The sequence below is a fragment of the Numenius arquata genome, chromosome 5, assembly GCF_964106895.1.
Source record: "Numenius arquata chromosome 5, bNumArq3.hap1.1, whole genome shotgun sequence".
Classification (NCBI taxonomy): Eukaryota; Metazoa; Chordata; class Aves; order Charadriiformes; family Scolopacidae; genus Numenius; species Numenius arquata.
In genome coordinates this window covers 47,895,047-47,909,987 of record NC_133580.1, presented here as the reverse complement: position 1 = coordinate 47,909,987, position 14,941 = coordinate 47,895,047, and the positions used below count along the sequence as shown (strand labels likewise).

The 14,941-nt window shown below is 39.5% G+C and overlaps 1 protein-coding gene across 1 annotated transcript in view; it reads right to left on the bottom strand.

Annotated features, from left to right (window-relative positions):
* DDRGK1 (DDRGK domain containing 1) overlaps positions 1–14,941 on the bottom strand; it is a 39,389-nt gene that overhangs the window by 17,413 nt on the left and 7,035 nt on the right. The window contains exons 3-4 of the mRNA XM_074147299.1: positions 5,660–5,766; positions 3,677–3,778 (exon numbers count right to left, since the gene is read on the bottom strand). Coding sequence (XP_074003400.1) covers positions 3,677–3,778; positions 5,660–5,766 — 209 coding nt within the window. The remainder of the gene's footprint in view (positions 1–3,676; positions 3,779–5,659; positions 5,767–14,941) is intronic.

Below are 14,941 nucleotides of genomic sequence, written 5' to 3'. Positions count from 1 at the left end.
AACTAAATTTCTTGTGCCTATGGGATTATATAAACTACAGAAGCATCAGTAATCAAACTGCCTCCAAAAATCGTCCAACCAGCCGCCCTCTGGCTTTTATCTCATGATTATCAGTACTGGCGCTACTTTTCATAATTTTGTCTTTCCATGTCCTAACTTACATGCTGGAATACTATTACCACATGTGTAGTCCACAAGGGCTTACTCGTGACAAAATGTTACTTGTGGAAATGAAGAATCCTTTCTCTAGAGGAACGTATAAATGACATTTTTTCCTATGTATTCTATAAAAACACAATAAATCCAATGATCCCTTTATCGCTTGTAGGGACCTAGAAGAGAGAGGCAGTATCTCCTACATCATACAATCAGTCTGTAACAAGATTTGAAAGATAAGATGTTATGATCATAAAGACAGGCTATGCCTACATGCACAGTAATCAACTATCTACTCATTCAATTTGGTTCCCCTCCTATCAACCAGTCAGGACTAAAACACTGAAGTCTTGTTATTATCATGCTCCCTATACTACTGATTTCTTTGCTGACTGAAGCAGAAACTCAGCAACAAAGCCTTAAACATGTGTAAGTCTTGAATTGTTCTGTTTCCTGTTAAAGACTCAGATGAAAACAGAGACTTAAAATTACTAAAAACCACTTGAGGATGAAAATTAAATATTGCCAGACACATTTACTTCGATCGGCACTCAAAATGTTCAGCAGTAACTGGATTATCAGCCTGTCTTAGACCCAAGCAAAAAAAAAAAATAATAAAAATACTGAAAACACTTTCCCCTGAGTAGCAGAATAACATTCTTGAGGTAGCCCAGTGAGTTGGCTTGTTCCCTGACAGAGACTACCTGGAAAAACAAACAAACGAACCAAACAAAAAAAGGTTAAAATTACAGAATCTAAGTAGCCAAGGAAGTTATTGCCTAAAGTGAATAGTAACTTTGATTCAAGCATCTGAGAAATTTTCAAAATTCTAGTAAATGCTCCTTTGGACTGTTGAGCACAAAGTTTAAAAATAAAATAAAAACCCCAAAGCCTTAGTTTATATTCCTATTTTTCACTGAACCCTGTGAAATGGAGGTGGAAGTGTTTTAGTGCAATCTTTACTAGGAATACTGAAAATTAAAGTAAAATAAAATACAATTTTCCTCATTCAACCAAAATAAATTACTCAGCCCTAAATTGAACAGACATGGATCAAAAAGAGTCAAATATGTTAATAAGCACTTTCTGTGTGAAGAGTCACCTAGTTAGAATTTCACCCTTATTTTCTACTCAACTTTTCAACCATGCCTGACTAGTCCTGATTAGCCAGCTGCACTGCTAAACCCCAGTCAAACCTACAGGCAATCAACAAGGTAAGATCTTTGTTCTGGGCTACAGCTCCTTTTGATCAGGTTGGCCAAGCTCAACTGCAATTTGCTTAACAATTCACCTGCCCATGCTGCTACTGCTCTGGAAGAAATTGGAATTCTTTTCATTAGCCTCGTCTGAAGGAAGTGACATTTAAACAATGCTAGCATCCAGCAAGTGCACCCTCCTAATCCTCCCTAGACTATTCCAGTCATTTGGTTCATTTCAACCAACTCTTCAGGGTTTCAAGGAGATTGAGTTCCTAGAATCTTAAAAAAAAAAAAAAAAATTTTAAAAAAATAAATTAGGTAACTGGGAGGAGACAAAGCACTTAAAAGAATACATCACTGGAGGAAAACTGCTATCTCACTTATCTGTTATGCTAAGCTCCCTGGCATACAAGGATGGGCAGCAGATGTGCTTTAGAGGCAGCCAGAGCTCGTCTTACCTCTTTCTGAGCTGCAAATATGAGGAGGAGAAATTTGCAATACTTAGGAGAAAAACAGAATGGTCACAGGGACCACAAGGCATTAGCTGGTGCTACTGAAGTGTGTGGGCAGGGGAAAAGCAATAGACAGGGATCCACAGGAAGACAGGGTTGATAGTTCTGCTGTTAGCAAACGGCTTGGCTAAGCACAGGAGTGGCACAGACTAGCTGAGATCAGTTATCCAGTCTCAGGGTTCATGCTTTGCCCACTAAGGTACTTCTAAATTTCTACACCTTTCTCAGAAGGGCAGCTATGGAATAACTGGTCTCCTGGAAGTTTGTTCAAGTTATTTTACAAGTCAAAGTTTTGGCCCATGCTATATATCCTGATGTTGTAGTATTGACATTCTGCTCATCCACTTCAATTTCTGAAATTCAGGAGCCTTCTATTGATGAAAAGGAAACAAACAGAGAGTTCAGAAGATAAAGGTAAATGTACATTCTACAAAAAATCTCATGGACACAATCAGTGTGCATAATGTATGAAAAAAAATAATTGTAATTGCTTTATCTTGCCTTCATACCTTGAACAGAGGAAAGGTAAAATTGTCTTTTCCTCTTTTTAAGTGTTATCAGCAACACATCCCACTTACACAGCCTGTGCTTAGAACAAATTAGAATAAATCTGCTCATTACAAACCAGAGACACAAATTTCCATGCACATTTAAGTATCCCAAAAAATTAATACTGAAAGCTGGGAGCTATGTTCCCCTGGGACGGCGATTACTAAGCGCAGGATTGTGCAGAACACTTTGGTTCTTGCCTCCAGAAGCATGTTGCAACGCTACCACACAACTTGCTCAAGCATCAGAGAGCGTGAAACTCATTCCTAGTTCTTAGCCAGTAGCACTGACGTCCAGTATACACAAAGCGGCTTTGAAATGTTTGCCTCCCTCACTGATGAAAGTATTCAACAAAAGCATTTCAATTGCACAGTACCTGTTTTTCTGGGTCACCCCTGCTAACACACACATTTGTATGCATAATTTAGAATCCTTTACTTGTGAAGCACACGCAAACTTGTATAATTAGAATAAAATCATATAATTTTACACAACAGTTGTAAAATCAGTTGCTGATGTCTTTCACTTTCTGCCCTGCTGGTTACAGTTGTCAGGCAGGCAGCTCAAATGAGCACCATGGTGAGCCCAGTGAAGTTGCAAAATCTCCTTCCTTATGAGACACTCAAAGCCAGGCTGGTCAAGGTCCTGAGCAACCTGCTCTAACTGGACATGGTTTGAGCAGGAGGATAGACCAGATGGTCTCCGCAGGTCCCTTCCAACTTATATTTTTCTATGATTCTGTGATAACCAAACTTCTCTTGTCAGACACCAAGCAAGCAACCCCCAGAATTCCTCTCACTATGAAGTACAACTCCTTCCTTTGTATACCTGCACTTAAATAGCTCCCAGATGAACTAACAGCCAACTTAATCAGCTCTGTTTGTCAACATAACAAATTGACCAAACAATCTGTCACTATGGCATACAGCAGTAGTAGATACACTATCAGGAAGTTGGGTTTCATTTTGCCTTAGACTCGATCGTGGGTGGGTGCTTGCTGCTGTATGCGTGTATTGATGTTTGGAGCAGTCTTCCCTTCTGCCAAGCACTTAGGGGAACAAAGCTGGGATCTACAACGGAAATAACTAAGTATTACTGTAATTCAAAGAAAATGGAGAAAAAAAAAACCAAACAAATTAAAGATGTATGCAATAATAATGAAAGCCAAAGGGAGTTCTGCTGATCACAAAACTTACACAGAAACAATCTCAAAGACAAACCTGGTTCAAAATTTCCATCTATAAATACAACTAATCCCACCTGTCGTTCTTCCTCGAGACGTATTCTCTCCTCTTCTTTCCGCCTTTCCTCCTCTCTTTTTGACTCAAGTTTTTTCCGTTCTTCGCGTTCTGCTTCTTCAGCCTAAAAAAAAAAAATAAAATAAATGATGCAAGCCAAGCCTTACTCTTCCTGAATATATGTTTTTTAATTTCATAATGTGATACCATGGGGGGTTCTTACTATCTTCCTACATGCATGTTCAGAAAGAAACAGTAAAGAGAATAATAATAATGTAATCATCATTTAACTCCCCAATCCCCAACCTACAGCATTGTGGTAAGTTTAGAAACCACCCTTCTCACTTGCATTATCTGTATCTCAGTAAGGGTTTAAGGTTTGTATGTACATGAGCTTACTACTGTAGTGATATTAGGTAATATTGTGTCATGGCATTCCATTTTTCCTCAATAGAATCTGAAGAGAGTTAAAAAAGGAAAGTGGAATATAAACTCTGTAAAACTAAGTGCATTCAAATTTATCATTAACCTGGGAAGATTCTCTTAAAGAAAAAGCTGCACTGGTCTCTTCAAATAATTTTATTATTTGTTTTTAAACCAAACTTTGCAAAGAGATTGATGCAAAATGGGAGGGGGGAGGGGGGGGAAGGGCATATAGCATATTGTTTAGAGATTTATTTGTCTTCAGTATATTTAAATTTGAAAATATATTAGAAGAACAAGCAGAAGACACTCAAATTGAGGATTTCTGGCTTTGAATGTTTCAGAGAAAAAGACCTAACTGAGGAATTTATCTGTCTACACAGGAAAATAAAAATCAGCATGTTTTAAAATGAAACAAAAGATTCTTCACTCCACCAGCCGATGCTTATCTAACTTCATTCAACTTTGCTCAGATTTTCCACAAAAAAAGAGGTGAATTAAATAGAATATGGAAAGTAATGACAAAATGGTTAAAGTGTAGAGTGAGAAAAGGATCGTAATGGAAGTTTATATATAACATAATAACCAAGTTTATTACCAACCACCCTATCTAGAGGGCATACCAGTACAATGTAAAGCAGAAATTTGATTTAAACCTCAGGTGACGACAAAATTCTCAAGATGGGATTTCACTGGGTTTGTTTTGACCCTATACACATTAGAAATGTTAGTAGTTTCATAAACTCTGGCTTTTTGTGTGAAGTCTACCGTGCACTCCAGGCTCTTATTATGCAAAGGCTGTTTAAGTTTTATCCACTTCTTGCAACCTCATGTTCCAAGTTACAGAACAATACAGAGTTTGCAAAAAATATATAGAACAATTGAAAGGAATTAATGTATAACTTGCTACCATCCACGCGCACAGTTCAGAAAGTATCAAAAAGCCTGTTGCTTCCCTGGAGTTAACAGCAAAACGCTGGTCAAAACTGAAAAAATGCAACAGTATTTACGTGAGTACTTTTACATGCAGATTTAAGAAAGAACAACTGAGAAAGCCACAGAGTGTTCAATCTGTATACCTGGTCTCTCTTTAAGGGCCAAACTTTGACCAAAATCTCATCCCAATCCCTAAAAACAATAAAAATGGCTAAACATACATAAACCCATACAAAGTTTTTGTGCTATGAGAGCACAGGCACACTACTCGAACTGCCCAGTTTTGGTTATACACCCAGTGTAACAACAATGCTATGAGGGCTTTAGTGTATTTTTAAGGGGAGACAGTACTGACATTAAGCTGCAAGCCTGTGGAAACATCCAATAAAAAGTATTCAAGAGTTAAACTCCTCTCTCCTCCTCACAAGAATGCCAAAGAACCTAATGGAAAGAAAATGAGACACAATTTTCCATAGCCCTCTTGGGGTACAACACAAAAAGCTGAATTTACATTTTTAAAACAAAAACACAACTGTTGTAATGATACCGCCTTTGCTTTTTCAGGGTGTCTGTCATCATCAGCTCTTTGCTGAGTACTGCTATTCAGGGTCTGCTCTGGTCTCTGTACGTGGCAGGAAATGCTTACCTCTCTCTGTGCTTTTCTGGCTTGTTTCTCTTCTAATTTCCTCTGCTTCTTTGCTCCGATTTTCCCAGACACCTGAAATTCTGGCACCTCCTCAGCATCATCTTCCTCTGCAACATTATGTAAATGACAAACTTTAAATCATCTGTAAAAAGTCCCTTCGAGAAACTTTACTGCTTCCCAGGAAAGCAGCAGCAGATTAAAAGGAGACACATACATTTCAGACAAGATCTATTAGATGGAAAAAGGCAAAAAAACCCAAAAAAACCACAGGGACTGCCAAAGCCACAGAGTACAAGTAGCAAGGCAAACACACTCAAGTGAAGCCAGAGGTAAAAAATTATTTGATCCATAGAAGGAAGGCTTTGTATTTCCTGCTTTCCACAATTAAAAAAACTTACATTCTCTTATACAGAAAATGTGATAATGGTTGTGATTATATTACTGCTTAATGCTGACCTGCAGAGACTTTCTTCCCAGTTACTTTTAAGCTTAGCACAACAGACATCCATTCAAAAAGTAAGATTCAGAGGTATGCCACTCATCTACTGGTTCTACCCTGATATAACTAACCTTTAATGGAGGAAGAAAAAAATCAAAAATCCCTGCAATGCAAATCTTGGGCCTGACTGCAATAGAACTACATGAAAATAGCTCCCGGTTGTATGACAATTGGTTGTTTATAAAGATGATTTCCACAACTGTGAAATACAAAAGCATCATGCTCAAACAATGTGCAAACACATTATATTTCTGCTCACTCAGGGGGCTAAGTAAGACTGAAAAGCTTTTAAAGACTGCCATTTCCTCCTCTCTTACACTGCACCAATGTCTCATGAACATCTGGACACTTTACTTGTGTCTATATATTGTGCCTATATAATCTAAATTAGTCCTTGATCCTACAACATAAGTACTCTGGATTGACCTCAACATGCAAAAAGAAATCACTAGTTTACTTCATGAAACACTATACTATAATATATAGAGATTCACATGTCTGAATCAGACGTCAGAATCAAAAAGAAAGATCTTTATCACATGGATCCCTTTTTTGGGGAAAGTAATTCACACTTTGAGCATCCACAGTGCTGTTATGCTTGATGCTGACTTCAGATCCACACACTTGAAGTCCAATGGGTAATCTGAAGAACAGCACAGCCAGCTCCTGCAATTTTGCTGACATGCAGTGTTTATCTAGGGAGGGAGAAGTGTGCAGGGGAAATTCTTCCTGAGTTAAGTTTTAGCCCTTGTCACTGGGGGGAAAAAAAAAACCCCACAATTTCCCACTCACACAACCCTTGAGCCCTTGGTTTCTAAGCCAGGGCTAACAAGAAGTCCATCATGTTTGATAACTAGTTTCATGAGAGCCTGCAGCAGTTGTACCTGGAGCTGACTGTACTGTGGCAATCACCTGAATTGGTTTGCTAGTGCTGCAGCAGGATATTTTCTTCCGGGAGCTCCCTCCAGAGAGTCTGGTCCCCTTTTTTGGGAACCCAAAAAAAGCTGCTGTTAAAGGAGCACATGGATGAACAAGACACCCTTCTTTTATATGCAGAAGTAGGTTTGAAACACTCTTGTTTTACTAATTCCAACACATGGTATGGTACTATGGTTAAGCCACTGAGACACATAATCAGAAACAAATGTAATTGAGAGCTGTGTAGGTGGCTCTCAAATAACTGTTTTCAGGACATGGAAGTTAACAGGAGGAAGGCTTGCTGAATTGGGCTTCAGAGAATTACTGGTATGTGATTACCCAGATGATCAAAAGGGGTTCCCCCTTCCTACACTACAAACAAAAAGAGCAACAGGGGACAGTCAGACTTGACACGGTTGCTTCTACAATTTTGCTGAAGCTTAAAATAACTTTAGTGTTTAAACACCAGGCCAAAGGGAGTTCCAAACACAATGGGCGAGCAACCCAGCATTAGCAGCTACTACTCCAAAATTAACAGTTCAATACTAGTATTATTCTTTCGAAAATTATTTCTGGAAAACATCACAAGTATAACACACCATCTATGACTCTATTCAACCTGAGGCTCTGAATGCTTCTCAGATTTCATTTATATTAAGAGTACCTGAGCCAGAAGTCAGGCAGAAGTCTAGAAAGGCTTTTAAAGCCTTTTTCTAGTCCTGGATCAAATGTGCCTTTGTTCAGTAGCATTTGCTTTCCTCCTGTTTGAAGCATCTGATGTGATGATCCTCTAAGTACCACTTCCTCGAAGCTTTTTCTAGTGCATGGAGTCACATCGAGCAAAAGACAGACAGCGATGCAGACACAGCCAATGATTCAGCAGAGCATTAAGAGTCAACAGTGCACTAAACCTGGGTGCAATTAGTATGTGCTAAATAAACCTGAACACGCTGACAAGAATATAAGCACATGGTAAAAGGATCTGCTGAATCAATTGGTTATTATAGCAGAATAGCTGCACCGGTTTATTTTTTTTTCCACATAAAGAAGCTATCGTTTCAGCAGTTTTCAACAATCACTTTTTACATACTCATAGTTGTCAACACTAGTAGACCTCATGGGGGGGGTCAGTCCATGGGAACGTGCACTCCATCTGCCCCTGTGCTTCAGATGTGATGCAAGACATTCAGTTAATTGTGCTCACTACTTGTGAAAGCGGTTTATTATCACCCAAAGCACTAGGGTGGGCCAGCCTACAAGCATATTCAATTGGGAAGCCTAACATCAGACATCACTGCATAGTTGAAGCTGTAAACGTGTATTTGTTTGAAGACTGATGTTCTATGATGCTCTCTCTGTATAGTTTATCTGATGCCTTAAAACATGGCAGTTCTGGGATGTACGTAGGGTTACAGCAGGAAATGGAGAGAAGTTTAGTGCTCTGAACTTGATGCAAGCAGTTTTTCAGTAGTGACCTTCCTTAACTGCTCACAGTACCACAGGACATGAAAGTCCTGTTCCCACTTCACAATATGGTGCTGATAAAGCACACCAAACCTCAAGGCACACAGGAGCCTCTTCACCTGAACTGCGTCAATGTGAAATAATGGGACTGCTTTTAGCTACAGTCACAACCCTACCATCATGTTCTGGTCCATCTTTACGGAGTTCAACATAACTATACCAACATTTCCAGAGCTTCCAAAGCATTCGCACCAGCTTCCAGCTCCAAAAGGCAGAATGCAGAAATACTCCGACTTACCGTGACGCTTTCACACCACTTTACATATTATGCTTTATACAACCACGGGTTTTGCTCAGCTAGACAGCTGAGAGCGTCAGAGAACCTCAGCTTTTCCTTAACGTTTTGAACATACTGAAAGGCAGGACAACAGGAATCAGTTAATAGTCACACAGAGGTTTGAAACTCTTGAAATTTACAGAATACTTTTTAAAAATACTTCCCAATACCATTAGAAAGTGTGTTGGAATGCTGATGTTCTCTATCAGGACAGGAATTTACCAGCTACTGCGTACAGAATATACAAAAACTCCAAATTAAACAAGCCAATCACATATTTTAGTTGCCCTTGTCATCTATGTCCAAAGGGTCTCTCTTGCTTCCTATTAAGTTTTAGAAATGAAGAAAATGGATTCCCATCCACGAAAAAGGATGCAAGCTGCACATGTGGCTACTCACAAGAAGCCCTTTGGGCACAGCTAGCTGTTTTATTTACTATTTATGCAGCACTTAACAAAAGGATTAAGAGAAAGGGGAGTTAAGATGCCAGGCAAAACAAACAGTTCATCCTGAAGGCAGAAGACAGATGCGTGTTATTAACACTGAATAGATGTACTACACCAGACACTGAAAAGGAATGAGTCTGCCATATGGAAAGGTGTGGGCATTCATCAGTAACACAGTTCTATGGTGGCACAGTCCTAACAATTTTAACTTCATTATTTTTTAATTAGGTAGGTGTCCAGTTTAGGAAACAAACAAGACATTGGCTTATTAATCTGAAGCCACAAAATCAGCCTACACTTAGGACAGAAAAAGGTCAGCAAACAAAGGACATCAGCCCTTTTGAGCAGAAGTAAAATGACTTGAAATTTTTTCTCAAATAAAGCCATGTGGTATAACTGAGAAACCACACACCTACCTCTTCCACACACCATCTGCGCTTGAAATGTCTCAAGGGCAGACACACGTTGTGGATACTTTGATAACACTAAAATCACTTTCTATATCAATAGTAGCAAGTCAAAACTAACTTTTGATTTACTAGTTAGGATATTAGTATTCAAAGTTTAACTACACTAGAAAGGTTTTCCTACCAATTAAGCATTAAATTATTTCAACTACCACATCGATTATTATAGCTTTATTACCAGCTGTTTAACAAGAACAGCATGGGAACACATCAGTGTTTCCGAGTTTACACATTTTCCAGATCTTTTGGTAGAACAGAATATGGGGAGATGGAACATTACATGCGAGGTAGAGAGTCTGCTTAGACAAAGTGCTTCTTATTTTGAGAAATTTCAACACAAACATTTTTCTCTAAGTTATGCACAGTAACCATCACTGAATGGGGATAAAAAAATTATAATTATTTTTTATACTATTTCCCCCCAAAACTAGCAGAGAACACTCATGCAAGATGTTTTTAGATGCAAGGTTTGAATGCTGGACTTAGACACTACACAAAGCAATAATGGGTATTTTAACATGCCCAATTATTTTATTAAAACTTCTTAAAACTTTTTGTTTGTTTTGTGCTTTCTTCAATATAGATTATTAACACTTATGAAGGAAAACATGAGATCTCCAAGTCTTGCCAACCAAAAGAAGAGAGGACCTTATGATTTAATTTATGTTGGAAACATTAACTTTTCGTTACTGTGCTTTATTTCACAGGCTAGAGCACTCAGACTGTCAAAAGCTATTGGGTTTATTGTTACTGATCTTGTGGAAGTAAATTTAATCCAATGTTCACCATACTGGACATTCCTACACCCGTGCTTGGATGTACAAAGCTAAGAAGCTCAGAGAAAAAGCATGCAGATGTTGTGATATTTAATCTTTTGGAGTTATATGCTGCTGCCAAAAGTAGAGAGCCTATGGTTTGTACCAGTTTGGAAAAAATGGCATTGATAAAACAAAATTATTTCTTTGATGAAGTCCTTACTTTCTGTTTGTTAAAAAAAACAAACAACAATGTCCCATTTTTTGGCAACACTTTTTGCAACAAGTCAGAGAGGTCAATGGTTTGTAGGATGTGGAAGTGAGCATCTTGCAAAATTAAACCCTTGAAAACATTCCCTGGAAACACACTGGGCTGCTTAGGCTCTCCTGGCACATCCTTCTTGTTTTGCTTTGTTTCTTCACCTAGATTAGCCTTACCCACAACACCCATCAAAGCCTTCTACCCAGAGGGTTGTCCAGTGGTCTTTGTTTTGCTTGGTGGTTTGGAGATTGCTACCCATTCTTAGAGAAGTCTGTTTCTTTGTAACTACCCTAAATCATGATGTGGCAACACCCACCAGTTTCAGCCAACAAAAATGCCACTCCATCAAATCAACAGCGGCAAGTTTTGGTCCAAGATACCACTCCAAGTGACAGAAAATCTAGACTGCAAAATCTGCGTCCTACTCACCGACTGATAGAACAACGCTGGGAAAGGCACTTTGCATCTGCATGCCTCTGTCTCTCTGCAAACTCTGTAACGCGTGCTGAGGCAGGCAGGTTTTCTTACTACATGTTTGTACAAAGTCGCTTTCGGAACTAATGCATAACAGTTCTTCAAGGAAACAGACATTTGCCTCAGATCATCATCCTCATTTTTACCACAGTGGGATCAAGATGACCCAACCATATTTGCCATTATAAGTTCATCCTAAGTTCACTTGATAGGAAATTATGGTACTACAACTTTTACGCAAACATCTGATTGGCTGGGCCACTTTTTACTCCAAGAAGCAAAAAAATGTAGCATCAAGAAAAGTACCTACTTCACCGCAGAGTTTTTTTGCAATGTTCACAGCACAATAAGCAGGTTTGGAAGAGCAAGCTCAACTAGAGAATTGGACTACTGCTTTTTCTGCATGTGACCAGCAACCAAATAAAAGCTCTCAACAAAACATCTTTACACATATCCAAAGGTGATCAAAGTCCAAGTGGATGCACTCAGAGCATCAGTCAGGCAAAAACAAGAGCGAAAGAGACCGTCCTCAGTTAATAAATACATGGGATCTGAAACTGGAAAATGCCTAATGCTATTTATTCACATTACCCCATGCCTCAAACAACCCTCAACCCAACTCCAGTTTATCCCCTTTCCCCAGCTTCCTTCCACTGCTTAGATTGGCCTCTCCTGCCCTAAATCATTAATGGCTGAAATCCACACGCATTTTTGCCTTGCAGTGAGTTTATTTTCATCTTGGCTGGAGCTAGCCCCACAAAGCCACTTCTGTCTAGGTTCAATTTAAATTAAGATACAACACAGCTAATTAAGTCTGCTAGCTGGGATATCAGAAGCAACATCACAACATGAATTCGGAACTCTCCTTCCCAACTTACTTTCCACACAGAAAGGCACAGGCACTCTGCTACAATATGCAGAGCAGATGTCCTCTGAGGCACACAAACTTTAACAACAGTTGCCTAGATTGCACTGCACTGCATGAAGGACAGTGGTGTTATGACTAGAATTGTATTGGGCCATATAAGCCAACCAAACCCATTTCTCTAAAGCCAGCCTGGAAGTCACACTGGTGGAACACAGCTCAGGGGTCCCAGTCATTTCGAGAATTACTTTGTCACCAATGAAAAATATCTCCCCAGCAATCTTTGGTCATCGGAGTATATTAATAGATGTTGATACTCTCATAACAGATGACCTCCTTTGAGTACTCAACCAACCACTGAAAAACATTACTCAGGCAAACCGAGCCAGCGTAGGCAGCTGGCTAGCGGGCTTGCCCCCACAGTACAGTGCAGCCCACATGGAACCCATGAATAAGGAACCTACGTACATGGTGTGGGTTGCAATTCTGGTAGGAAAGTTCAGGCATTTAGTGCTTCACCCTTTATTTTCTGTCTGTGCCAATCTGAAAGTTATTTAGGTGTCTTACCCCATCCCACTAAGCTAAAGAAGGAATTATAACCTGGTTTAGCTCCACTGGCAATGGGTGGAGATTTGAGTATTCAAAATAATAATCCATATCTTTGTCTGTATTAAATAATTCCTTATCCAGACTTGCAAGTAAATAAGATTAATATTTCAACTACAGAAGGGACAATTAAAAGTTATCAGGGTTCTGATCCTAGTGCCGCAATTTGTTTTGGGTTCCCCCCCCCCCCCCATTACTCTGCAAAAGATTTCAGTACTGTCACAACACAACAGCTCAGCACAGGCAGCAGAAACTGTGGGCTACTATTTCATCCTTGAAGCTTTCATTCTCATTCTGGAATTGAAATCTGATTGTTAGATGGAAAACAGAAAACACTCATGCTAACCACAGCTCCAAAGCCTGCAAGTGTTGCTTTCGAGACCATTTCCTAGAGTCAGCAAAACTGGCTCCAAACAGGCAGAATACTTTGGTCATAACAGCAGTTCCTACCTTACTCCACTTTTATGTCTGTAAGGGTAACATAGATATGGCCAGGACATCCTCATGCCCTTCCTGAGTTCAGGGCTAGACATCTTGCAGCAATGGGTTGGTATTGTGCCTGCACCGACCTGTGGCAGAAGTCAGAGTGACACAGAGCAGGATCAGGTAGCTTTGCCCAAAGCTAAGCACAGGCCCAGACTGGAAATTCCACACACAGAACAGAAACTTAATAGTAAAACATTTTAGCAAATTTACCAGTATTTTAACAACGAAAAAAAATCCACTTCAGATGTTCGGAAGCCTTCTAAAGCAACAAGAACATTTACAAGCCAAGAGCAAAGAAACCAGACTGGCTTGTTCTCAGGGTTTCTGTCTACACTGACAAATAACTTTGCTCTTCAGCCCTAGGTGCCCCAACTGGTCCTGCATTGCCTGGGACTGTACATCACTGCATACATTCTGGACTCTCTTTCCATGCAAGTCAACTAATTTTTGTAACACAAAACTCTGCTGTGGAGGTAACTTGCTATTTCAACAGTTTCAAATGGAGGCAGTAATCAGAGAAAACTGCTCTATATTGCAATGACATAGAGATGAAAGCACACAGCCCTGCACAAAGGAGACAAATCCAAGAGGAGATTCGAGGTCTATGCCATACACCCACACAGTGAGCTTCAAAACATGTAACACATCCTTCTCCAAGAGAAAAAAACCTCCAAACCCCACACTAATACATGTAGCTCAGGGCCAGGCTAAGGGCTTTGCAGCACAGACACAGCCAGCCCGTGACAGAGGGGGGGCCTAATCCCAAGTAATATGGCCACTAGTCATTCCACACCTCAGCGCTGGAGAACCAGGGACAGATGCTTCTCTCCATAGCCATATGGCTGACGTCTATGCTCAGTCTCCAAAGGCTTTGGTTGTTACTGTTACGCAGTGGTGCCTAGGCACTTGGAAAGATCATCCCAGAATACATATAAAAACACACAAAGAAGCACAAAACAGAAGCAAAGAGCAAGAAGTTGTTTTAATTTGAAAAAGAAATTTAAAAAACCCAAATAAAACAGGGATATAATTTCAAAGAAAACCATGCAAGAGATGCAGAACTTGCATATGATGTACAGTAAGCTGCAAAAGAATTATTTATAAAGCCCAATGACACAGATTCTTCTATTGCTAAAGTGACTAAGATGAGCCGTTTGCTTTGACAGCTTCACTGTCAGCCTTTGGTGTTCAAACATTTGATGTCTGGAGTTTAAAGTGAAATATTTTTAGCTTCCATTTTCTTTCCAGGATGTTATCACATGAAAAGAAATAATCAAAGTTGAAAAGTTCAGACCTGTCAATTTTGCATTTGTGAAACTGTTGAACATAATTAGCTTAAATGGCACATTTACCTCCCAATGTGAGACCAAGAAACTTTCTACAAACTGGAGATGAGCTGAAGAAAGTGCAACTAGCCCCTAATTAAGGCATCACAGAAATGTGTGCTCACTGTTTCTCACCTACTGCAGACCAGAAAGACACCCTGCTCTCCACTGCAAACTCAAGTGAAGCAAAGCCCGCTTTTATCAATACTTCAGCAGAAACCCTGAACACTTAACCCACAATCTGAAAGTAGAATCCAGTTAGGTGAATCATGGTGATATAATCTCCTTAGTAATAAAGATAATAATGTGTGAAGTTTCACCAGCAAAGGGAGTGAGGCTTGCAGGGTGTAGAAACATGCTATTTATCACCATATTCTT